The sequence below is a fragment of the Erinaceus europaeus genome, chromosome 2 (assembly GCF_950295315.1).
Source record: "Erinaceus europaeus chromosome 2, mEriEur2.1, whole genome shotgun sequence".
In the NCBI taxonomy this organism is placed as follows: Eukaryota; Metazoa; Chordata; class Mammalia; order Eulipotyphla; family Erinaceidae; genus Erinaceus; species Erinaceus europaeus.
Window position 1 is genome coordinate 159,809,497 of NC_080163.1, and position 23,602 is coordinate 159,833,098.

A 23,602-nucleotide genomic window follows, 5' to 3' on the forward strand; every position below is an offset into this window, starting at 1 on the left:
TACTCCAGCACCTGTTTGGATGCTTTAAAAAAGTGTTCTCTATTTAATACTATAGGGTTTTTTTTTTTTATTTTACATCTAAACCTGAGATTAGAAAACACTGGATTTCTTTTTCTTTTTTTAAAAAAAGAAGGAAATCACTAAGGAATGAGAATACTAGGATTATTTCTAACCTTTCCTATATCTCTCTTTTTAAATATTTTGTTTATTTATTGGATAGAGACAGAGAGAAATAGAAAGGGAAGGGGGAGGTAGAGAGAGACGAAACTCTGCTTCATTTCTCATGAAGATTTCCTCCTGCAGGTGGGAGCTGGGGACTTGAAACCCAGTTCCTTAAGCATGGTAGCATGTGCCCTCTACCTGGTGCTCCAGCTCCTGTCAATTGGCTTTTTTAAAAAAATCTTATTTATTTATTTATTTATTCCCTTTTGTTGTCCTTGTCGTTTTATTGTTGTAGTTATTATTGATGTCGTTGTTGTTGGATAGGGCAGAGAGAAATGGAGAGAGGAGGAGAGAAAGATAGACACCTGAAGACCTGCTTCACCGCCTGTGAAGCGACTCCCCTGCAGGTGGGGACCTCGGGGCTCAAACTTTGATCCTTATACAGGTCCTTGTGCTTTGTGCCACCTGCGCTTAACCTGCTGCACTACTGCCTGACTCCCAATTGGCTTCTATGTACCCCATCTACAAGCAGTCAATGGGTGGGGCCTCCAGGAGCAGGTCACAGAGCTCCTGCTTGCAAATAAGGAACTTAGCAGAAGTTATTTCCTGTTTGCGAATGGGGAACTTAGCAAAACGACTGCCGCTCAAGGGCTCATTGAAGTTGGGAAAGGAGAGCTGAAGGGGGTTATGTGACACCCTGTCTGTACCCTCGGACACACACTGGGCCAGAGGCCTCAGGTCAGTGTTGGGTCCTCAGTGTGGTGGCCTCTGCTAGAGTGGCCCCATCTCCTGAAACTTGTTCAGTAACTGTTGGAGGCGGGGACAGGGTAGGATGGAGCAGGGCTGGTAACATGGTGTGTGTGTGGGGGGGGGGGTGCTTTTCTCAGGAGAAGGGTCAGGAGAAGCTTTCTGGCACTCCTGTTACCCCACTTTTGAAATGCCAACCACTTCTACAACCCTCCTTGGGAGAATAAATCTCTACTCTTTCTTTCTTCCATTTTTTTCTTTATTTACTTTTGCTTTTTATTGAGTTTGGATAGGGACAGAGAGAAATTGAGAAGGGGGAGTTAGAGAGAGAAGGAGAAAGACATCTATAGGCCTGCTTCACTGCTCATGAAACATCACCCCTTGCAGGTGGGGATTAGAGCCTTGAACCAGGGTCCTTGAGCATGGTAACATGTGCGCTCAACCAGGTGTGTCAATACCCAACTCCCTACTCTGTCTCTCAGAGGTGGTGCCAGGGAAGCACAGAGAAATGCAGAATCCAGGCTTCAGCCCAGACCTGCTAGGTTGGTGTTGGGAGCTAGAAAATCTGTTTATAATAACCCCCTGGCACTGCACCCCTGGAGGATACTAAGGTATACTCATCTTTGGGACTTATCTCCCACCCCCACCCCAGCTCCTAGGGACAGGTGCTCCTGAGTTGGGCTAGTATGCTTCCCCTTATGAAGCCGGGGCTTTAGCCAGACTAGAAAATCCTCCACAGCCCCCTCAGAAAGGTAGCATGGGCTCTGTGTGTCTATTAGAAAGACTTACATGCATGGTACAGTGATAGAATTCCGGACTTGTTAGAGGGAGGTCTCAAGTTTGATACTTGGCATCGCATGTGCGAGAATGATGCTCTTGTTCTCTTTTTGTAAAATAAATCAAAAGAAATAAGAAAGAAAGGGGGAACTGGACTATCTGCACCTGGTTGAGTGTACATGTTACACTGCACAAGGACCTGATTTCAAGCTCCGGTCTCCCAACCTGCAGGAGGGAAGCTTCACAAGTGGTGAAGCAGTGGTGTAGGTGTCTCTTTCTCTCTCCCCTTCCCCTCTCTGTTTCTCTGACCTGCCAAATAAACACATTTCAAAGAAGGGGGAGAAGGAGAAAGAGAGGGAGAGGGAGAGGGAGAGGGAGAGGGAGAGGGAGAGGGAGAGGGAGAGGGAGAGGGAGAGGGAGAGGGAGAGGGAGAGGGAGACAAAGAGGGGGAGGGAGGGAGGGAGGGAGAGAGAAAGAGAGAGAGAGAGAGAGAGAGAGAGAGAGAGAGAGAGAGGAGAAAGGAAAAAAGGCAGGCTGGACAAGGCAGGAACCCTGGAAGGAAGGAGTGGGGGCGGGAGAACCTAGGAGGGAAGGAGCCGAGCAAGTGAGTTATGAACAGGCCAGAGAGCTGTTCAGATCTGGGGCTGTGTGTGGTAACACCAACACTTGCCTAGAGACCTGTGCTCTGCAGAGTCTAGAGAAAGGGAAGTACCCACAAAACCCAGCAAATATTTATTTTATTTATTTAAAAAAAATTTTTTTGCCTCCAGTGCTATCACTGGGGCTGTGTGCCTGCACTATGAATCCACTACTCCTGGAGGCCATTTTTCCCATTTTGTTGCCCTTGTTATTATTGTTATTGTTGCCATTGCTGTTGTTGTTGGATAGGACAGAGAGAAATTGAGAGAGGAGGGGAAGGGAGAGAGGGGGAGAGAAAGATAGACACCTGCAGACCTGCTTCACCGCCCATGAAGTGACCCCCCCTGCAGGTGGGGGAGCCGGGAGCTCGAACCAGGATCCTTGCACCTGTCCTGGAGCTTTGAGTCACGTGTGCAATAGCTGTGCTACTGCCCGGCCCCTCCAACAAATTTTTAGAGTGGAGGACTGCTCCTTCCACTTCACAAAGGAGGAAACTAAGGCCCAGAAAGGAATGTGCCCAGGAGGCCTGCCCAGGTCTCCCCAGATGTACCAATGCTCTTACACTCATCTTCTTAAAGGTCACTTCCAGCTCATCCCACTGGAGAAAACTGGCTTTGGCTGCCAGATGTCCCCCCTTTTTTTCATTAGTGATTTAATAATGATTATCAGGATTGAGGGGTAAGAGGTGTACAATTCCATACAGTTCCCACCACCGGTGTATGGGCCAAAGAGCTTTATGAAGTGCAGAAGGTGGGAGGTCTGGCTTCTGTAAACTCCTTTCTGCTAGACATGGGCATTGACAGATCGCTCCATACCCCCAGCCTGTGTCTATCTTTCCCTAAGTGGGGTAGAGCTCTTGGGGTGGTGGTGTTGAGGTTCCAGGACACATTGGTGAGGTCGCTTTGCCCAGGGAAGTTAGGTTAGCATCATGGTAGCATCTGCAACTTTCTGGATGAAAGGTGGTAAGATATAAAGCTGGACAAATTGTTTAATAATCAGGAACCTTAAGGTAAGAATAGAGTAGATGGAACTAGGGATCATCATGTGAGAAGAAGCTAGAAAGTCTATTTTAGGTATGTTCCAAGAGGCCCATGACCTCAGAAATTTTTGCCTGAGCCCAATGGCTAATGTGCAGGTGAGCTAAAAGTATTGTCTGGGAAGACTGTCAGAGTTGAGATTAGGACTAGAAAGTTGGATGAGGGTCAGTGGCCCCATGCATCCCTGCCTCCCTTCTTTCTTTTTCTTCCTTCCCCAGCAGGGGGTGCACTTGCAATGATTCCTTCACCTGTCACTGTTCTGAAGGTTCCCCTCGGTTTTCAAGGGCGCTTCAAGGGCTTTTTCAAGGGCAGAGAGCAGTTTCCAAATATGAAGAAAGTATATAAATACTATTAACTATAAACCCCATGGATCCAACCTAGGGCCCATACCTATTCAAATTTATCACAGGAATCTGTGTAACCTCCAGGTCCCTGTCAGTCTGATCTCTCAGTCCATGGTCACAGCTAGGAACATTCTAGGCTGCACTCATTTCAGGACCAGTCTTCCTCAAGTGGCAGTCTCCCTTCAGAGAGTGGGGCAGTCTCTACCATTGCTGTTCTACATTGAGGGCAAGGTCCTGTAGAGGCCCATAAGAGTGCTTATGATGATATTCCTGATGGAACTGACCACTGATGGTGAAGAGAAGGATCTGTTAGAGGTCTCAGCCTATTATATCTATGTGAGAATCCAAGGATTCCCTGACTAGAGCCCCAGATGATGGGGTGGCCTGGTAGTGACCAAAGAGGCCATCACTAAAGTATACTAGTCTCTTGTTCTTTTTTTTTAATATTTATTTTATTTATTTATTCCCTTTTGTTGCCCTTGTTGTTTTATTGTTGTAGTTATTATTGTTGTTGTCGTTGTTGGATAGGACAGAGAGAAATGGAGAGAGGAGGGGAAGACAGAGAGGGAGAGAGAAAGATAGACACCTGCAGACCTGCTTCACCGCCTGTGAAGCGACTCCCCTGCAGGTGGGGAGCCGGGGTTCGAACCGGGATCCTTATGCTGGTCCTTGTGCTTTGCGCCACCTGCGCTTAACCCGCTGTGCTACAGCCCGACTCCCTAGTCTCTTGTTCTTATCCAGCTTTTGTGCCCAGGGTACAGGCTCAGCTTTCCCAGGTCTTTATGGAATAACTAGCATCTGCTGTCTGATCAGGACAGCAGTGTTGGAGACTGGGGGGAACTGAGACCAGTGCTCCCTTTACCTTCATGTTACAAACAAACTGAGGGGGGGACATAGGGGTGTCACTGGGAAATACTGGGCTTCCAAGAACCAGAACCACCAAGAATCACTAGACAAAAGAGCATGTTGGGGGGCTGGGTAGTGGCATACCCAATAGAACGCACATATTACCTTGTACAAGGGCACTGGTTCAAGCCCTCATCCCTGCCTCTAGGGGGGAAGCTTCATGAGTGGTGAAGCAATGCTGCAGGTATCTCTCATCTTAGTCTCTCACTCCCTATCTCTGTTCTCACCTCTATCAAAAAAGATGGAAGGCAAGAGAGAGAGAAAGGAAAGAAAGAGAAGGAAAGAAAAAAAGAGAAAAATTATTGCTGGAAACAGTAGGACCATGCACTTACCCAGAGATTATCATGGTAGCAAAAATACTACTAATAATAATAATTAATAATAATAATTAAAAAAGCTTGTGAGTCACTTGCATCTTGCCTGGGAACCTACCAACCAGAAGATAGAGAACCCATTCCTAGCCATCCATCACCTTATCAGTGGGCACAGCCTGTGGCCACGCTCCTCAGAAGGAAACTGAGGCCCTACCAACCAGAAGATAGAGAACCCATTCCTAGCCATCTATCACCTTATTAGTGGGCACAGCCTGTGGCCACACTCCTCAGGAGGAAACCGAGGCCCAGGATACTAGCCAGGCTGGCTGTGGGCCTGCAGCTTGACAGAGAGGAAGACTTGCTTCCTGAAGGGGGCAGTAGACAAAGGAGGGATGTGAGCTAGAACATTCTCTGGCCAGCCATGCCCTTGTGTTGAACCTCAGGTGGAGGGTCCCTGAGAGCCGTCATAGATGCTTGCACAGAGCTGCCTGGAGAATGGCCCAGCATCCCTTCTTCCTCTCACAGGAGCTGCTTCCTGGAGCATGGGCCCCTCTGTGCTCACTCCTGCCTAGCCAGACTCACTCTAGGAGGCCCTCAGCCCCCCCCCCCCCATAGGCCATAGTTAGGCTAATAAAGCAAAAGTGGGCCTATTTCCCTTTAGGACATAGTAAGCAGAGTTAGAGCCAAGGCCCAGAACCTAATAGAGCAGAGTTTAAGTTCCAGTCCCTCTCCTATGCTCTACTTTTAGCTCCCTTGGATCCTGTGAAGGTGTGTGTATGTGTGTGTGTGTGTGTGTGTGTGTGTGTGTGTGTGTGTATTGGGGGGTCATGTGTACATTTGCTTACCCCTGAGCAGAGTGGGGAAGGCTCGTTGCCCTATGTTTTGCCTACTTACTTGCCCTTAATCATGGGCAACTCCTTATTTTTTAAATTGACACCACTGGGGTTAAGTGCCTACACCATGAACCTGCTGCTCTCAGTGACCATTCACTAGCCCCCCTCCATTTAAAAATAAAACTATAAAGACAGAAATTGAGGAGGAAGGGGAAGAGAGAGGGAGAGAAAAAAGAGAGACATCTGCAGCACTGCTTCACTGCTTGTGAAGCTTCCCCCTCACAGATGGGGACCAGAGGGATTTAACCCAGGTCCTTGTATGTGGGAAAATGTGTGCTCAATCACGCTCTACCACCACCACCTTTTTTTTTTTTAAGATTTATTAACATGATAGAGAAGGGAGGGAGCAAAACCCAAAGCATCACTCTGTGTGTCATGTGTGATGCTAAGGCTTGAATTCAGGACCTCGTGTTTTCAGGTCCAATCCTCTAGCCACTGCACCACCTCCCGGGCCCCCTTCTTATTTTGAATTCCTGTGTAAGATTTGTTCTGGCTACTCAGTCCATCTGGGCTCATGCTTTAAATAGTTCAGATTGTGTGCATGTCTCAGACATTTCAATGTCTATTTCAACTGCACCTTATTTTAGACTCATCTATTTCTCAAAGCATCCATCGCCTGTCAGATACTAAAAGCTCAGGACTGTGACACAGTGTGGGGCCCAAGGCTGTCATTCCACACAGTCTGCCTGACTTAACCCTCATGCCAGCCTCGTGAAGGTGAACTTGATTACTGTGCCCCTATCAGAGGCGTGGGTAAGTCCCGTAGCTTGCCGGGTACTGACTCGTCTCTTTTGCTTATCTGGGTCACAGATGGTTACTGCATAAACTGAGCCCCAGGATTCCTGGAGCCTGCCTGCCTTGCTTATCCATGAGCAGAGGGGAGGGGGCTTGTTGCTCCATGTCTTGTCCACTTACTCACTCTTGATCATGGGCAACTCTTTTTTTTTTTTTTTTAATTGACACCACTGGGGCTCAGTATCTGAACCACAAACCCTCTAACCCAGTGACCATTCACTCCCCCCCCCAACTGTTTTCCTTTATGATAGAGACAGAGAGAAACTGAGGGAAAAGGGGGAGTTAAAGATAGAGAAGTAGAGAGATAGACCTGTAGACCTGCTTCACTGCTCATCAGCTCCCCCCTGCAAGTGAGGATGGAAGGCTTGAACCTGGGTCCTTGCACATGGTGGTTTGTGCACTGTACTGGGTGCACTGCCACACAGCCCCTTTAAAGACAACTCTGAAATCCTGCATCCTTTATCACTAAAGGGACATAAATGCTTACCTTGTAAAGCACACAATTTTCCGTGTGTGAGGACCCCGTGTGAGCTCCTGACACCACATAGGAGCACTTGCAGCAGGGAAAACTTTGTGAACACTGGAGCAATGCTGTGGCATCTCTCTCTCTCTCTCTCTCTCTCTCTCCCTCTCTCTCTCCCTTTTGGTCTCTTATCTGAAATTTAAAACTGGGGAAAGAGTTGTGAAATCACATAGGCACAAACAATCCCAGTGGGCAGAAATAAAATAATATATTTTAAAAACCCTCCAGCTTAGGAGTTCAGGTCCTGTGCTATGTGGCTTGTGCCCCTGAGTCCTGAGTCAGTGCTTTAAAAGAAGAAAATAAAAACAGTCCTGGGGGTCTGGGTGGTACAATTGGTTGAGCACATGTTACCATGCACAAAGATCTGGGTTGAAGCCACTCCACCCCCAGGCCCCACCTGCCGGGGGTATGCCTTATGAGCAGTGAAGCTGAAGATGTCTCTCTTTGCCTCTCTATCTCCTCCATCCTGTCTTTTTTTTTTTTTTCCCGGTGTCTATCAAAAATTTTTAAAAGGGGAGGGGAGAGGTGGGGGAGGACTGCTGGGAGCTGTGGCTTTATTATGAAGGCCCTGAACCCCAGAGATAAACCTGGTGGCAATAAGACTAAATAAACAAACTTTAAAATATAATATAATATATTTTAAATGGGGAGTCAGGCGGTAGCGCAGCAAGTTAAGCGCAGGTGGCACAAAGCACAAGGACCAGCATGAGGATCCCAGTTAGAGCCCCCAGCTCCCCACCTGCAGGGGAGTCACTTCACAGGCGGTGAAGCAGGTCTGCAGGTGTCTATCTTTCTCTCTCCCTCTCTGTCTTCCCCTCCTCTCTCCATTTCTCTCTGTTCTATCCAACAATGACATCAATAACAACAACAAGAAAACAAGGTCAACAAAAGGGAATAAATAAATAAACATTTTTAAAAATATATTTTAAATGATTAAAATAAGAAAAAGAAACCAGTTCCTACTGTGCCAGGAGTGAGGCTGAATGAAAGTACATGGTCTAGCGCAGAGTTCACAGCCTTGCTTGTCACAAGTGCAGCCACATGAACTTGGGCTTAGCCTCAGCTGGTTCACCTATGATTAGGAGTCACAACAGATTTCTTTGGATGTTAAATAAGAGAGTGGCTGTGAAGAACCAACAATGCACTAGCAAACAATTGCTGATAGATAGATAGATAGATAGATAGATAGATACATACATACATACATACATACATACATACATGAATGGATTGATTACCGTTAACTAATAGCCAGAGGAAATCTACACACCAATGTCCCCGCTTTGGACACAGATTTTATTCACATATGTGACACAAAATGTATTATCAGAACAGCAGCCTCTTCCTCCCAAAAAATCACTAGAGACATTGCATTTCCTCCCACTCATCTCACTTTACATGCAGAGGAACTTGATGACATGAGCACTGTCTGCTTGAGAAGGGTCTGCTTGACATTGCAGGAGCAGCTCAGCAAAGCCACCACCTGACAGGCTGAGCATCTAGCAGAGGAATGAGCAGCTAGCTGGACTGTGGACATCTCAGAAGTGGAGGACTATGGATCCTGGGCACCCTGGGATCCACCAGGCACCCCCACATAACTGGGCACTCACTGCTGTCTGGTATCTCTGACAGCGTTGGAACATGGCAAGTCCTGAGCACCTTGGGAGCCCTGAATGGAGGGGACCTGGATCCCAGGGCAGTGCAGTAACCAATCAGGAAGTAGTCACGGACCCTGAGGTCTGGAGACCAGGACCAGATGAGCATGCAGGTGAGTTTGAGGCTGGGGGCATGTCTGGGGGACATATGCTTGAAGGCATTTGCTGCACAAACGTGAACACTTGGATGCAGGAGAGTGAACCTTCCCTGTTAACTTGAACTATCTCAAGGTAGCACCCCCAAAAGAAAAGGATTTGAGATAAATGATTTGTCTAGTTGTTGATGCTGGGAAGCAAAACAGGAGAGCAGGGAAGCAAGGAAGGAAGAAGGAAGTCAGTGGAGGTGGTTGCTAGGGGCAACTGGGTGGGGGGTCAGCTGCAGTAGAGTCCAGGGAGTGTATACAGAACTGTTCTCAGAGAGGTGAGGAAACCTGGCTATTATCTATCAGTCCCGTCCTCCACGGGGCTGAGGGATGCTTCAGAGTTTGCTACTGGGACAGGGAAAGCCCTTGGGGACAGAGGCATAAAGTCAGAGCAATTGTCAGAACTGCGCCACCTCCTGGGGAAAATCTTCACCTGCTCATTCCTGCAACTGTCCATTAACTCCGGCTCTAACCCTGGCTCTAGGGAAACAGGAACCAATCCAAAGCCAGGTGGGTTCTCAAGCAGGGAGTGGATGTGTGAAAAATAGAGTGGCTGAGTGGTGGTGCACTTGGTTGTGGGCACAAGTTACCATGCATAAGAACCTGTGTTCAGGCTTCTCTGGTCCCCACTTATAGGATGGAAGCTTCATGAGTGGTTGCTGGTGTCTCTCTTTCTATCTCCCCTCCTCTCTCGAGTTTTATCTTTTCTTTTAATATTTTTTTTTTTAGTATTTTTGCTTATTTATTATTGGATAGAGACAGAAAGAAATTGAGAGGAGAGGTGGAGCTACAGAGGGAGAGAGGGAGAGAAAAACCTGCAGCACTGCTTCACCACTCGTGAAGCTCTCCTCCTACAGGTGGGGACCAGGGGATTGAACCTGGGTCCTTGCACACTGTATTGTGTGTGTTTAACCACGTGCACCACCATCTGGCTTAATTTTTATCTTTTCTATCAAATGAAAAAGAGAAGAAAAGAAAGCTTCTGGGAGTGATGGATTCATCCTCCAGGCACTAAGTCCTAGCAATAACTGTGCTGGAAAGAAAAGAAAGGAAGGAAGAAAGAAGAGAAAGAAAGAAAGACCCCCCCCCCTTATCGTATGTTCTTGCCAATATTTCCATTTTATAAATGAGAATTTAAAAAGAAAGAAAGATGCAGTTGAAAATGACCATAAGGCCACAGTGATTGGCTCTTAAAAAAAAAAAAAAAAAAGACAAGGGGCAGTTGAAATAATATGTGAGCTGGGTCTTGATGGACAGGTGTAAAAAGGGCTCCTTGGGTCCATGTTCCCTGAAATATGTGTGTTAGTATGGGAAAGGATTATAATCTTCCAGAGTCTCAGAATGGCCTAAAACACAAATGAGGTTTAAAGAAACACTGTGTTGGGCTGGCAAAAATAGCTCACCTGGATAGTCTGACTGCTTTGGCATTCATGCAACCCAGGTTCAAGCCTGGCCCCCACTACTGGAGGAAGCTTCGGTGCTATAGTGTCTCCCCATCTCTCTCCCTCTCTCTCTCTCTCTCTCTCTCTCTATCACTCAGAATTTAATTTATTAATCTCAGAGAGAGAAAGAGAGAGAGAGAGAGAGAGAGAACCCTCTGGCTCATGCAATAACACAGATCAAATTTAAGACTTCATACATTTAAGCCCAAAGCTATAACCACTGTGCCACTTCCCAGGCCTGTACTTCCTCTCTCCCCCTCTATCCTTTAAAGATGTACTTATTAATGATACAAGAGAGAACCAGAGCATCACTTTGGCCCATGGAATACTGGGATCAAACTCAAGACCTCATGCTTAAAAGTCCAACACTCCACCCACTGAATTCTCTAAGCCACCTTACTTTACTGATGGAATTACAGATTAACAGTAATTTAAATTACATTCATAACACTGTGGAGACCTTAAGTGCTAAACTTAGTGAAGTCTGTGACCAGAGAATTGACATGCTCTACAAATGTTAACAGAGTAATTACCAGTGGCTTTTTTTTTTTACATATTTTTCTTTAATAAGGAACAATAATGCATGTAGAAAAGACCTACTTAAAGACTTCATTTACATTCTTTAAAATAAAATCTTTATTTAATAACATATACGTTGTTAGAATGGTATACATTTTTGTAGCCCTTTGTATTTTGTAGTAGTTTTAATTGTATCACTTCTAAACACCAACCTGTTTTTGTTTTTGTTTTAATTATTTTTATTTATTTATTGGATAGAGATAGCCAGAAATCAACAGGGGAAGGGGAGACAGAGAGGGAGAGAGACAGAGAGACACCTGCAACACTGCTTCACCACTTGCAAAGCTTTCCCCCTGCAGGTGAGGATTGGGGGCTCAAACCTGGATCCTTGTGCACTGTAACATGTGTGCTCAACCAAGTGCGCCACCATCCAGCCTTCCTTCTTGTTTTTTAATTAGCAGATACCTGAAGTACTGTTTTTGCAGGGTTTGCACAGGCCCCTAACTATCTACTACTTTGATATAATCTATATACATCCTGTATGCTCAGCTGGTAAAATACATTGTGAATTACACATTAACCATTTTATCTGCTTTTGCAAATGCAAGGTGCAAAAATATATACGATAGTCTCACTGATGACTAAAATGAATTAACATTTGGTGATAACTCCTAACTACTTTCACTGATATAAATATCACAGCTTCCCTTCATTTTTGTCTTAACATGAAAATGGCATGTTTAAATTTTCACATATACTACTTAAACTATTGCTTTTGTCACATTTTTTATTTTTTACCTCTGTAAGTTCATTTGATGAACAGCAGCTCTTGTTGTTTGTTTGTGGGTTATTTTGTTTTTTTGATAAGAGATATGACTTCCAATTTTACTCTAGAATGGTTACCTTAGATCTATCTTAGTGGAGCATGTTGGGTTTCACTTCTGCAGTGACTTCAGGTTTTTTTTAGGCTTTGCACGAGATGGGTTCAGTAATGTGAGAGGAGAATGTGCCAGAGAGTAGGAACTAACCAAGACTCATTCATATAGCTTGTCAGTGGTTCTCTTTTTATATATATAGTTTCCCTTTTGTTGCCCTTATTGCTTTCATTGTTGTTGTAGTTATTGTTGTCATTGATGTCATCGTTGTTGGCTAGGACAGAGAGAAATGGAGAGAGGAGGGGAAGACAGAGAGGTGGAGAAAAAGATAGACATCTGCTTCACCACTTGTGAAGTGACCTCCCTGCAGGTGGGGAGCTGGGGGCTCGAACCGGGATCCTTATGCTGGTCCTTGTGCTTCATGCCACATGCACTTAACCCGCTGCACTACCACCCAACCCCCGTCAGTGGTTCTTTATACCCCTGATCTGGCACTTTTCAATCCTTCCTGAGCAAGTTGTATTTGTTCATTGTTTGCCAGAGATGAACACAGAAATAAGTTGGGGTTTTTTTTGTTTGTTCGTTTTTGTTGTTTTTTAAGCTAGCCTCCTGAGTTTCTGTGAAGGGAAACATTTCATGTAATACAGTTATGACGAACACTGGAAAAAATTATTATAAGATTCTATTCTTGTATACTTTGTAAATTAGTCTCAGGTTTTTTTTCCCTCAAGCATAAGACAACTTAGATCTATTAATAGAATCAGGCACTGCTCACAGAAAAATCACAAATTGTGGAAATTAACATAGATTGTTCTTTTTCTAATATACATATTTTTCCATTTATGTCATGCTTGGAAAACTAGTAACTGTTATATCGAAGATTTTTAAAAAAGAGACCATCTCTTTCTGGAAGTCAGCTTGGAGTAGTGAAGCCACTCCAAATAGAAAGAAAGAAAGAAAGAAAGAAAGAAAGAAAGAAAGAAAGAAAGAAAGAGAGAAAGAAAGAAAGAGAGAAAGAGAGAGAAAAAAAAAGAAAGAAAATTGTATTTATTTTCAAACAGGGAAAGAAGAAGACTGCATTTAAAGTAGACTAAGAGACATGTGCCCCCCATAAAAAGGGGAGCAGGCAGTAGTGCACCCAATTGAAAACAAATGTTCAATACTGCTCAGGTCTCTCTCTCTCTCCCTCTCAATCTCTCTTTGTCCTCTCAATTTCTCTGTCCTATAAAATAAAAGCATGAAACTTGGAAAATGACATCAGGTGCTGTTCTCGCAGGTGCTGGTGGCAGCCCCTGCCCCAACTCCAGCATGACCACACGGGAGCTGCAGGAGTACTGGCGGGGCGAGAAGTGCTACTGGAAGCATGTCAAGCTGCTCTTTGAGATCGCTTCAGCCCGCATTGAGGAGAGACATGTCTCCAAGTTTGTGGTGAGGCGGGAGCAGGAACTGACAGGAGCCCCTTCCATCAGTAACCTCCTTCTGGTCAGCCTTGGGAATCTCAGTTTACCCCACCATGAGATGGGCCAATACACTTTAGTGCAAAGAATTATCCTGCAGCAAACAGCCAGAAGACAAGATTTCACACCAGACACTGTGAGGAAAAGCCACACATGTGACTTGTGGTCCTTGATCTTAGGAAGGAAATAGGGCTGTCTCATTTAATTCCATCTGTTAATAATAGTAGTCAGTCAAATGCCCTCTGGGGTTGAACATAGGACCTCGTGCTCAAAAGTCCATTGTTTTATCCACTGCACAACCTCCTGGGCCACCATCCTTTTTCATTTCTTTATTTATTTTTGCCTCCAGGGTTATTGCTGGGGCTCAGTGCCTGCACTATGAATCCACTGCTCCTAGCACTCATCTTTTTCCTATGGTTGTTGTTGATGTTACTGTTATTATTGTTGTTGTTGGATAGAACAGAGAGAAATTGAGAGAGGAGGGGAAGACAGAGAGAGGGAGAGAAAGATAGACACCTGCAGACCTGCTTCACAGCCTGTGAAGCAACCCTCCTACAGGTGGGAAGCCGGGGGCTCTAACCGGGATCCTTGAGCCTGTCCTTGCACTTGCATCATGTGTGCTTAACCCAGTGCGCTACCACCCAACACCCTCTTTTATTTCTTTTTATTAAAAGACTTCATTTAAAAAATATTTATTGGACAGAGACAGAGAGGAATCAAGAGGTGAGGGAGAGATAGAGAAAGAGCGACAACCACAACACTATTTCACTGCTCCTGAAGCTTTCCCCTTGCAGAACTTGAACCCAGGTCCTTGCACATTGAGACATGTGTGCTCAACTAGGTGTGTCACCACCCAGATCCTCCTTCCTTACATTCTTACCACATCCTTCATTCAAACTTTCTTTTTAAGTTAATAGATTACACTTTTAAAACACTACAGGTATTTCAAAAGGAATCAACTTACATGCAACACCAGGATTGCTTGGCATCTAGGAAGGACAATTATAAAAGTAAATACATGGGTCAGTGAAATAGCTCACTTGGATAGTGCAATGTTTTGCCATGTGTGTGAGCCAGGTGTAAGCCCAGAGCCCACAGCATTAAAGGAAGTTTTTGTCCTGGGGTTTCTATCTCTATAAGAAAAGTAAATACACGACTGGAGTTGGTGTATTGCACCAAAGTAAAAGAGTCTGGGGTGTGGCGGAGGGTTCAGGTCCTGGAACATGATGGCAGAGGAGGACCTAGTGAGAACTGAGAAATGTTATGAGCATGCACAAACTATTGTATTTTACTGTCAACTATAAACCATTAATCCCTCAATAAAGAAATAAAGAAAAAGAAATACATGCAGAGGCTGGCAGTAGAGTACACAAGTTACTGCATGTGAGGACCTGGGTTGGAGCCCTGAGCAACCACATGGGAGCACCTGCAGGTGGAGAAAGCTTCTGAGTGGTGGAGCAGTGCTGCAGTGTCCCTCCTTCTCTATCTCACTATGTCTCTCACCCTCTACTTAAAGGAAAGAAAGGGGAGGGAAATGGCTACTGGAAATAGTGGAGTTGTGCAGGCACCAAGTCCCAGAGATAACCCTTGATGACAAAGAACAAACTAACTAACTAAACTAAATGCAGTGAAAAACAGCACTGCTACTGACTTCTAGATGGACGCTCCCTTCTCTGTTAGAATGGAGGTGCTTGCAGCCTGTGTTGGGGAGATGCTAATGACTAGGGCAGAGTCACACTCACTTTTCCCCTCCCCTTGTCCCTTTAAATGAAACTAGAATAATCCTGGCTGGCTCTGAGTGTTGATTGTATGCATTTTTTTGTATTATCTTTATTTATTTATTGGATACAGTCAGAAATAGAGAGGGAAGGGATGATAGGGAGAGAGACAGAGAGACACCTACAACACTGCTTCACCACTCGCAGAGTTTTCCCCATGCATGTGGGGACGGGGGACTCAAGCCTGGGTCCTTTTGCATCATAACATGTGTGCTCAAACAGGTGTGCCACCACATGGCCCCAAAGAATCTTCAAGGGGGGGCTCTTTTTTTTTTCGTTGTTGGATAGGACAGAGGGAAACAAAGAGAGGAGGGGAAGACAGAGAGGGGGAGAGAAAAGTAGACACGTGCAGACCTGCTTCACTGCTTGTGAAGCGACTCCCCTGCAGGTGGATCACTGCTTGTGAAGCGACTCCCCTGCAGGTGGAGAGCTGGGGATTCAAACCTGTATCCTTACGCTGGTCCTTGCGCTTTGCTCTAAATGGGCTTAACCCTCTGCACTACCGCCCAACTCCCCTATTTTTTTTTTTATAGAAATAGGAACTGACGGGGGACTCCTACCCTATGGTTTTGTTAATTTATCCTTTCTTAAATAAAAATTTAAAAAAAGAAAGAAAGAAACTGACGGGGGAGTGGTACGGAGTGAAAAGTGACAGAGAGACACCTGCAGCCCTGCTTCACCACTCATGAAGCTTTCCCCTTGCTGGTGGGGACGAGGGGTTTAAACCTGGGTCCTTGCGCACTGTAGTGTAAGCACTTAACCAGGTTTGCCACCGCCTGGCCCGTATGAGTACTTTTTATGGCAGGTACTATTACCTTCCTTTCATGACAGAGAAAATGGAAGCCCAGAGAGGTTAAATGTCCTGGGGAAGACCACACAGCTAGCCGCTGGTGGAACTGAAATAACCACTCAGGCAATTTGTGTCCTTGATGGGTCTTTTCTTGAAAGAGACACAAACGGTAATACTTTTCTTTACTAGCTAGCATACAACCATGCTGGAAAAACAGATCCCTGACATCTTCCCATTTGGGGACACTGAGGTCCAATTTGGAGGCTGAGAAACCAAAAACAAGCCCAGCCCCTTCCCTCACTGGCCCCGTCCCCCCACTGTGCTCTTTCCCTGCGGTGCCTCTAGGCATGGTTGTGCTTGTTATTCTGGGTTGTCTCTTGTTATGGTTTGCATTCAGAGTTCAGCCGAAGAGAAAGACAATTTAAAGCAGAATTGCATAGAAGCATAGCCCATTTTCAAGAAAGTTGCTGTAAATTGTGACCATCATTATTTTTATGCGCCGGGACTCTCTCTGTGTCAGTTTAAAAAAACAAACAAAACCTCTTGCTAGCATGCAGTCAAAGATTCCCTCTCTTCTCTCCGCACCACAGATGTACCAAATCGTCGTCATCCAGACAGGGAGTTTTGACAGCAACAAAGCCATCCTGGAAAGGCGCTACTCGGATTTTGAGACGCTGCAGAAGAACCTCCTGAAGGCTTTCCCTGAAGAGATCGAAGACATCGTCTTCCCCAAGAAACACCTGCTGGGCAACTTCACAGAGGAGATGATCTCCGAGCGCAAGTTGGCCTTCAAGGAGTACCTGGGCCTGCTCTACTCCATCCGCTGCGTGCGCCGCTCCCGCCAGTTCATCGACTTCCTCACGCGGCCGGAGCTGCGGGAGGCCTTTGGGTGCCTGCGCGCGGGCCAGTACGCCAAGGCCCTGGACATCCTGCTGCGCGTGGTGCCGCTGCAGGAGAAACTGACCGCGCACTGCCCGCTGCTGCAGGTTCCCGCCCTGTGCGCCGTGCTGCTGTGCCACCGCGACCTCGAGCGCCCCCTGGAGGCCTTTGCGGCCGGAGAGCGGGCCCTGCAGTGTTTGCATGCGCGGGAGAGCCACCGCTACTACGCGCCGCTGCTGGATGCCATGATCGGCCTGGCCTACGCGCTGGGCAAGGACTTCGTGGTCCTGCAGGAGAGGCTGGAGGAGAGCCAGCTGCAGAAGCCCAGTTCCTTAACCCTGAAGGAACTCACCGTCAGGGAGTATCTGTCGTGAGATACCCCTGGATGGCTGCCTGGCACGCAGGAGCTCTGGAATTAGCCTTCCTTGTGACTTTTCTGTTCAGTTGAGAAGTTCCACAACTGAGCCAAACAGAAGCACTTCCAGACATTGCTGGAAGCTTTGATGGCTATTTTCTGTCCCTCGGGATGGATACAAGACCTGCTTCATCTCCAAATAAGAAATCTGGCCCCCCAAATCCTGGAGAGCAATGTCATCCCACCAACAGGATTGTAGGTAGCTGGAAAGGAGGTTTCCTATAAAGCCTAGTCCATTTCCTCATAGAAACCCCTCTCCAGCCCATCTCTGTACCTGCTTGCAAATGTTCTAACCTACAGGTCTCAATATCCTAGCTCTTTCTTCCATATGTGTGAACCCAATTCACAAAGCAAAAGCTTGCCTTCTGCCCCCAGTCCTGTGCCTGCTTTGCCCCAGGGGTTAGCTGTTTGCCATCCATTGTAGGGGAGGGATGACTAGACTAGAATGCAGTCATGTCATCAGATTCTGTGATGGGAAGCATTTTTCGCAAGGGAAGTTGCCAACTTGTCTCTGGTTAAGATGATGTAATGCCCCTGAAGGGTGGATATTCACTTGACTAACCTTGATATTCCTTGACTAACCAAGGATGGGAGAAGATACTGAATGGGCCTGCCAGGTTGAAAAGATATTGAATTCTCAGCACTTCCCCATTTTAGTGGCAGTGTTCTTAGAACCTCACTGATGAACTGGCGTGTCCTTGTCTGGAGTCTGCTGCCAGCAGAAGACACCGTGGGCTTGGAGCAGAAGGGAGTCTGCATCAATGACCTGGGTTCAACTGAGGAGCTGGTTCTGTACCACAGGTCACTCGCTGCGTGCTGGAGGCTGGAAGTCCCTGAAGATTTGATCCACCTGGCCTAGCCCAGCAGTCTGAACCAAAGAAGATGTAACATGGGTCTGGGTGGTGGCACACCTGGTTGAGTGCACATCTTACCATGTGAAGGGATCTGGTTTTAAACCCCTGGTCCCTATCTGCAGATTCATAAGCAGTGAAGCAGGTCTACAAGTGTCTCTCCCTCTCTCTCCGTCCCACCCCTCTCAATTTCTCTGTTCTATCAAGTGAAATGAAAAATAAAAAAAGGGAAAAATGGCTACTGTGAGCAGTGGATTCATTATTCAGGCACAGAACCCAAGCAATAACCCTGGTGGCAATTAAAAAAAAAAAGCTTTCACATGGGGACCTTAATGCAGGGCACACTGTGAGCCTCAGCAAAGGGCTCACAAGGAATGATAGACGACAAGACTTCACTGAATGGCACCAAGTGGTGTTCAATGGCGACACCCTGTGACAACACCTGGCTCCATCCAGCTCTGTCCTGGAGATTAGAAGCAACTGGCATCTTGGGATACAGAAAGCCTTCAGGTCTCTCAGTTTTCTGTGGGAGAAGAGCACCTGAGGTGGGAGATAGCAGACTTCTTACAAAGTTTTGACCTTATGGAAAATTAAAGTGACAAATGGAGCTTGATTCTCTTTATATTGGTATAAAAGATCATGAATACTTTCTTGTTGTTGCTGCTGCTATTATTGCCAGGGCTTAACTGCTGTGAGATGGCTTTTTCAGATAGAAAGAGAGAGACAGAGAGATTAAAGAGGAAAAGACATCACAGCACAGCGTCCTCACAAACCTGTGCACTCTCCTGCTGAGCCATCTTGCTGGCCTGATCATGCGAATTTTTCAAGTCATTACATCAACTAGAAGTGTCTAAGTTCAACCCCACCAATGTGTCCTGGAGCTCTGATTCCCCAGAACCCTGCATCAGCGCCCCATCAGGACAGATTGACACCACAGCTACAGTACAGGAAGTGAGTTTTTCTGGCTCCCTTAAAAGGACTGAACCAGAGTGAGCAGTATGGTCTCCATTTGGTGTCTCTGTGCCCTTCCCTGAGTGAGAAGCCACACCCCCAAAGCCCCATCCTCCTTGCCAGCCCCCAGAAAGACCCTCTCATTAACCTCATTGATCCATCTAAGCAGGTTCATAGGTTCATATTTTCTCAGCAAACATTGGTAATGAGGTCCCCACTATGTGCTGGGCTTGAGAAGTGCTGGGGGACACATCAGTGACCAGGACAGACACAGTTCCTGCTCTCATGGAGGTGACATGTCAGAGGAGGGTCACTCACAGAGCAGAGGGGAGCTGAGGTAGAATAGTCTCAATCAGCCAGGTGTTCAGGGAAGGTTGCTCAGGAGAAACGGTGTTTAAGGGAACTGAGGAGAGGCCAAAGAGATGGCTTTTTCTGCTTACAAAAGTTGAGAATCCAGTCTCCTCTGACAAAGGAGGAATCTACTATCGGAGAGACCTAGGTGGGACTAGCTTTAAACTGAGTCAGACTTGAAGACTTTGTCATCTGGTGTTTTTCACTTTCGCTTTCTCCAACTCTTGGTTCTACTTTTGTTCTGCTTGGCTTCTTTTCTCTCCCCTAAGGTGACAAGAAGGCTGCAGCAGTTCCAGTTCAGTGCTTCCTTCTCAGCGACCGGAGAGTCAGCCTTCCTTTTCCCCAGGGTTCATGTGAACGTCTCCTTCATGGGATATGTAAGAAGCACCATACATTCCTTCCTGGAGAGTCCACCATGTGACAACAGAAATAAGTTTTAGCATATTATTTTATAATGTATTTTTACTTCTCTTAAAATATATCATGTTTTTTTTAAATTGTTTTTTACTTTCATTATATTGGATAGAGACAGAGAGAAATTGAGAGGGAAGGGGGGTGGTAGGGAAAGAGACTCCTGCAGCCCTGCTTTACAACTTGTAAAGCTTCCCTCCTGTAGGTGGGGACCAGGGACTTAAATCAGGGTCCTCGTGCACTTTAATTTGTGCACTTAACCAGGTACACCAAAACCGGGCCCCATGTTTTTATTTTTTAACAGACCTTTTCTCTTGTGAGCAGATTTAAGTTCACAGTAAAATTGAGTTGGGAGAGTCTGGTGGTAGCACGGTAGGTTAAGCGCATGTGGCAGTATGTGGCGCAAAGCGCAAGGACCAGCATAAGGATCCTGGTTCAAGACTCCGGCTCCCCACCTGCAGGAGAGTCGCTTCACAGGTGGTGAAGCGCGTCTGCAGGTGTCTATCTTTCTCTCCCCCTCTCTGTCTCCCCTCCTCTCTCCATTTCTCTCTGTCCTATCCAACAACGACAGCAACAACAATACTGATAACCACAACAATGATAAAAACAACTAAGGGCAACAAAAGGGGAAAAAATGGCCTCCAGGAGCAGTGGATTCATGGTGCAGGCACCAAGCCCCAGCAATAACCCTGGAGGCAAAAAAAAATTGGGTTGGAAGGTAAAGCTATTTCCTGTGTTTCCTCCCACCCCAAGCACAGCCCCCCCACCCCCCACCCAGGTCCTTGCACATGGTAATGCGCCACCATCCAGCCCTAAATAAATATTTTTAAAAGAATAATTTCATGAGCAAAAGAGAGCACATATCTGATATAGAAGTCAAGGTTTCATGTGCAAGTACAGTTGAGCTACTGCCTTGTCCACTTAACCATCTTACCCCATTTAAAAAAAATATTTTTTATGAGCACTGTTCAGCTACGGCTTATGGTGGTGCTGGGGATTGAACCTGGGCCCTTGGAGCCTCAGGCATGGGAGTCTTTTATATGACCATTATGCTTTCTCCCCAGCCTCTACCCCAACTCTGTTCTTCTTACTATTGTACCCATCACAGCAAATGCCTTGACCTAGATGTTTTTTTTTTAATATATGCATTCTTAAAGTGATTACAGGGGTGGTTAGTAATCATAAACATTTAATTATTTTGAAAATGTGACCTACTTCTTCTCCAGATAAATTGGGCGTGAACTTCCCATAGGACATCATGTAAGGGTTTTTCAACTGTTCTCCGGTGAGAGAGATGAGAAGTGGTAGCCCTGATTTACTGTGATTTTTTAAAATTTATTTACTGGATGATTAATATTTTTACAATTGACAATAAATGAAACAATTTGTACATGCATAACATTTCTCAGTTTTCCACATAACAATACAACCCTACTAGGTCCTCTGCTATCATGTTCCAGGACCTGAACTCTCCCCCACCCATCCCAGAGTCTTTTAGGTTAGTGCAAAACACCATATTTAATGTGAATTTATTTTTTCCTAGTGAGCACGAGCCTTTGTGACAGACTTATTGATCATTTTGTTGTTGTTGTTGTTGTTGTACTCAGGGTTATAAAAACGTTTCCCCTCTCCACTAGCCAGGCACTACTGGAGGCAGAAGGGTGGGAGGCTCCAATCCCATAATATAAAGTGGCCAGCAGATGGCGATGCTGCACTGGCGGCTCTGAATGTCTGGCTGGTGAGCAGGAATTGTGAGCTTTTCTCTAAAGCAGGTGAGCTTTTCTCTGAAAAAGAGAGAGAGAAGGCTTTGGGGACAGGAAAAAAAAAAACTCTTGGACTAGAGTTGGTGTATTGCACCAAAGTAAAAGACTCTGGGGTGGGGGTGGAGGTGGGGAGGTGTTCAGATCCTGGAACATGATGGCAATACAACCCCAGTGGGGTTGTATTGTCATGTGGAAAACTGGGAAATGCTATGCATGTACAAACTATTGTATTTGCTATCGACTGTAAAACACTAATCCACCAATAAAGAAATAAAAATAACACCCAGTTCGAGCCTCCACCTCCCCACCTGCAGGGGAGTCGCTCTCTGTCTTCCTCTCCTCTCTCCAATTCTCTCTGTTCTGTCTAACAACGATGACATCAATAACAACAACAATAAAAAACAAAGCAACAAAAGGAAAATAAATATAAATTTAAAAAAATATTACCAGGCACAAGGGCCCAGTTCAAGCCCCTGGCCCCCACCTACAGAAGATAAGCTTCATGAACAGTGAAGCAGTACTGCAGGTGTCTCTCTTTCTCTTCTTCCCCTTCTCTGGATTACTGTCTCTATCCAATAAATAGAAAGAGAAAGGAAGGAAGGAAGGAGACAGCAGCATGCAGAAGCAACAGAAACTGGTGCTAGATTGTCTCCCTGAATATGGGGGCTAGTGGAGCACCCCTTTATCCTTATGGGAGGGCAAGCACACACCTCCTGAGACCCACCAGACCCTTTCAGTGTCCAATGACCCCACCACCAACCTTTTAAGGATCTAGATGGTGCTATTGAATTGGGAGAGAGGGAAGGTACACACCTGGCATCTTCATCATCATCATCACCATCTTCTTCTCCTCTTCCTTCTTCTACTTATTTATTTATTCCCTTTTGTTGCCCTTTTTTATGTTTGCTGTTATTGATGTCATTGTTGCTGGATAGGATAGAAATGGAGAGAGGAGGGGAAGACAGAGTGGGGGAGTGAAAGACAGACACCTGCAGACGTGCTTCACTGCCTGTGAAGTGACTCCCCTGCAGGTGAGGAGCTGGGGGTTCAAACCGGGATCCTTCCACCGGTCCTTGCGCTTTGTGCCATGTGCGCTTATCCTGCTGCGCTACCGCCTGACTCCCCTTCTTCTTCTTTAAGACAGAATTAGAGAGGAAGAGGGAGAGAGAGATATGCAATAAATACCTCTCTTCCTTCAGTGCAGTGGGGACTGGATGGGCTCAAATCTGGGTCATGCACATGGCAAAATAGTACACTACCCAAGTGAGCTATTTCACTGGCCCACACTTGACTGCTTTTCCCCCCTTTAGATAGCCAGGGTCCAGGCCAGAAATCTTTGGTAAACTCCAAGGTGAATAAGTAATCAGAAAGAAGAAAGAGGTTAGAGAGAGAAAGGAGGGGAAAAGTCTTCCTACTAGAGCACAAATCGGCGAAAGCACTACAGAAATCCATCTATCACCTTTAAGGAAGCTTCAAAACACACTACACTGAGTACTAGTAAGTCGTGTCTTGGGGAATCATGCTGTAGAGATGACTATGTGAGCTCCTTTGCCCAAAGACACAATCTGGAATTTCAGAGCAAGACTACATGTGTTATGGAGTGTGTCTAATACTGTTGAGTGAAATTGTCCTCTCTTTCTTTCTTTTTCTTTCTTCACTGAAACATCAACACTCTAATCTAGTTTTATTTGCCCCCGATAGATGAATAGATAATGATAGATTAGATAGATAGACAAATAGATTACAGTACTGAAACTTCCCTAAGGGGCCGTGCTCAAACTTGGGCCACTTACATGACAAATTAGGGGCAGGTGAACTATTTTGCAAGCCCTTACTAACTTATTTTCTTTATTTATTTATTTAATTTTTTTATTTTCCCTTTTGTTGCCCTTGTTGTTTTTTGCTGTTGTTTTAGTTATTATTGTTGTTGTTATTGAAGTTGTTGTTGTTGGATAGGAAAGAAATGGAGAGAGGAGGGGAAGACAGAGAAGGGGAGAGAAAGATAGACACCTGCAGACTTGCTTCACCGCCTATGAAGTGACTCCCCTGCAGGTGGTGAGCTGGGGGCTCAAACCAGGATCCTTATGCCGGTCCTTGCAACTCGCGCCAGGTGCACTTAACCTGCTGTGCTACCGCCCAACTCCCACTTACTTATTTTCATGAGACAGATCAGAACACTGTGCAG

The 23,602-nt window shown here is 45.8% G+C and overlaps 1 protein-coding gene across 2 annotated transcripts; it reads left to right on the plus strand.

Annotated features, from left to right (window-relative positions):
* The first annotated feature begins 768 nt into the window (after positions 1-768).
* Positions 769-18,178, plus strand: SNX20 (sorting nexin 20). Of its 2 annotated transcripts, XM_060185575.1 has the most exons (4): positions 769-900; positions 8,770-8,905; positions 13,048-13,199; positions 16,387-18,178. In XM_060185575.1, the coding sequence occupies exons 2-4, from the start codon at positions 8,779-8,781 to the stop codon at positions 17,047-17,049; spliced, it is 942 nt and encodes a 313-aa protein (XP_060041558.1). In that variant the 5' UTR covers positions 769-900; positions 8,770-8,778; the 3' UTR covers positions 17,050-18,178. The 2 variants fall into 2 exon arrangements, with proteins under 2 accessions (XP_060041558.1, XP_060041559.1); XM_060185576.1 differs by lacking the exon at positions 8,770-8,905 and having other exon boundaries at positions 810-900.
* The last annotated feature ends 5,424 nt before the right edge of the window (positions 18,179-23,602 follow it).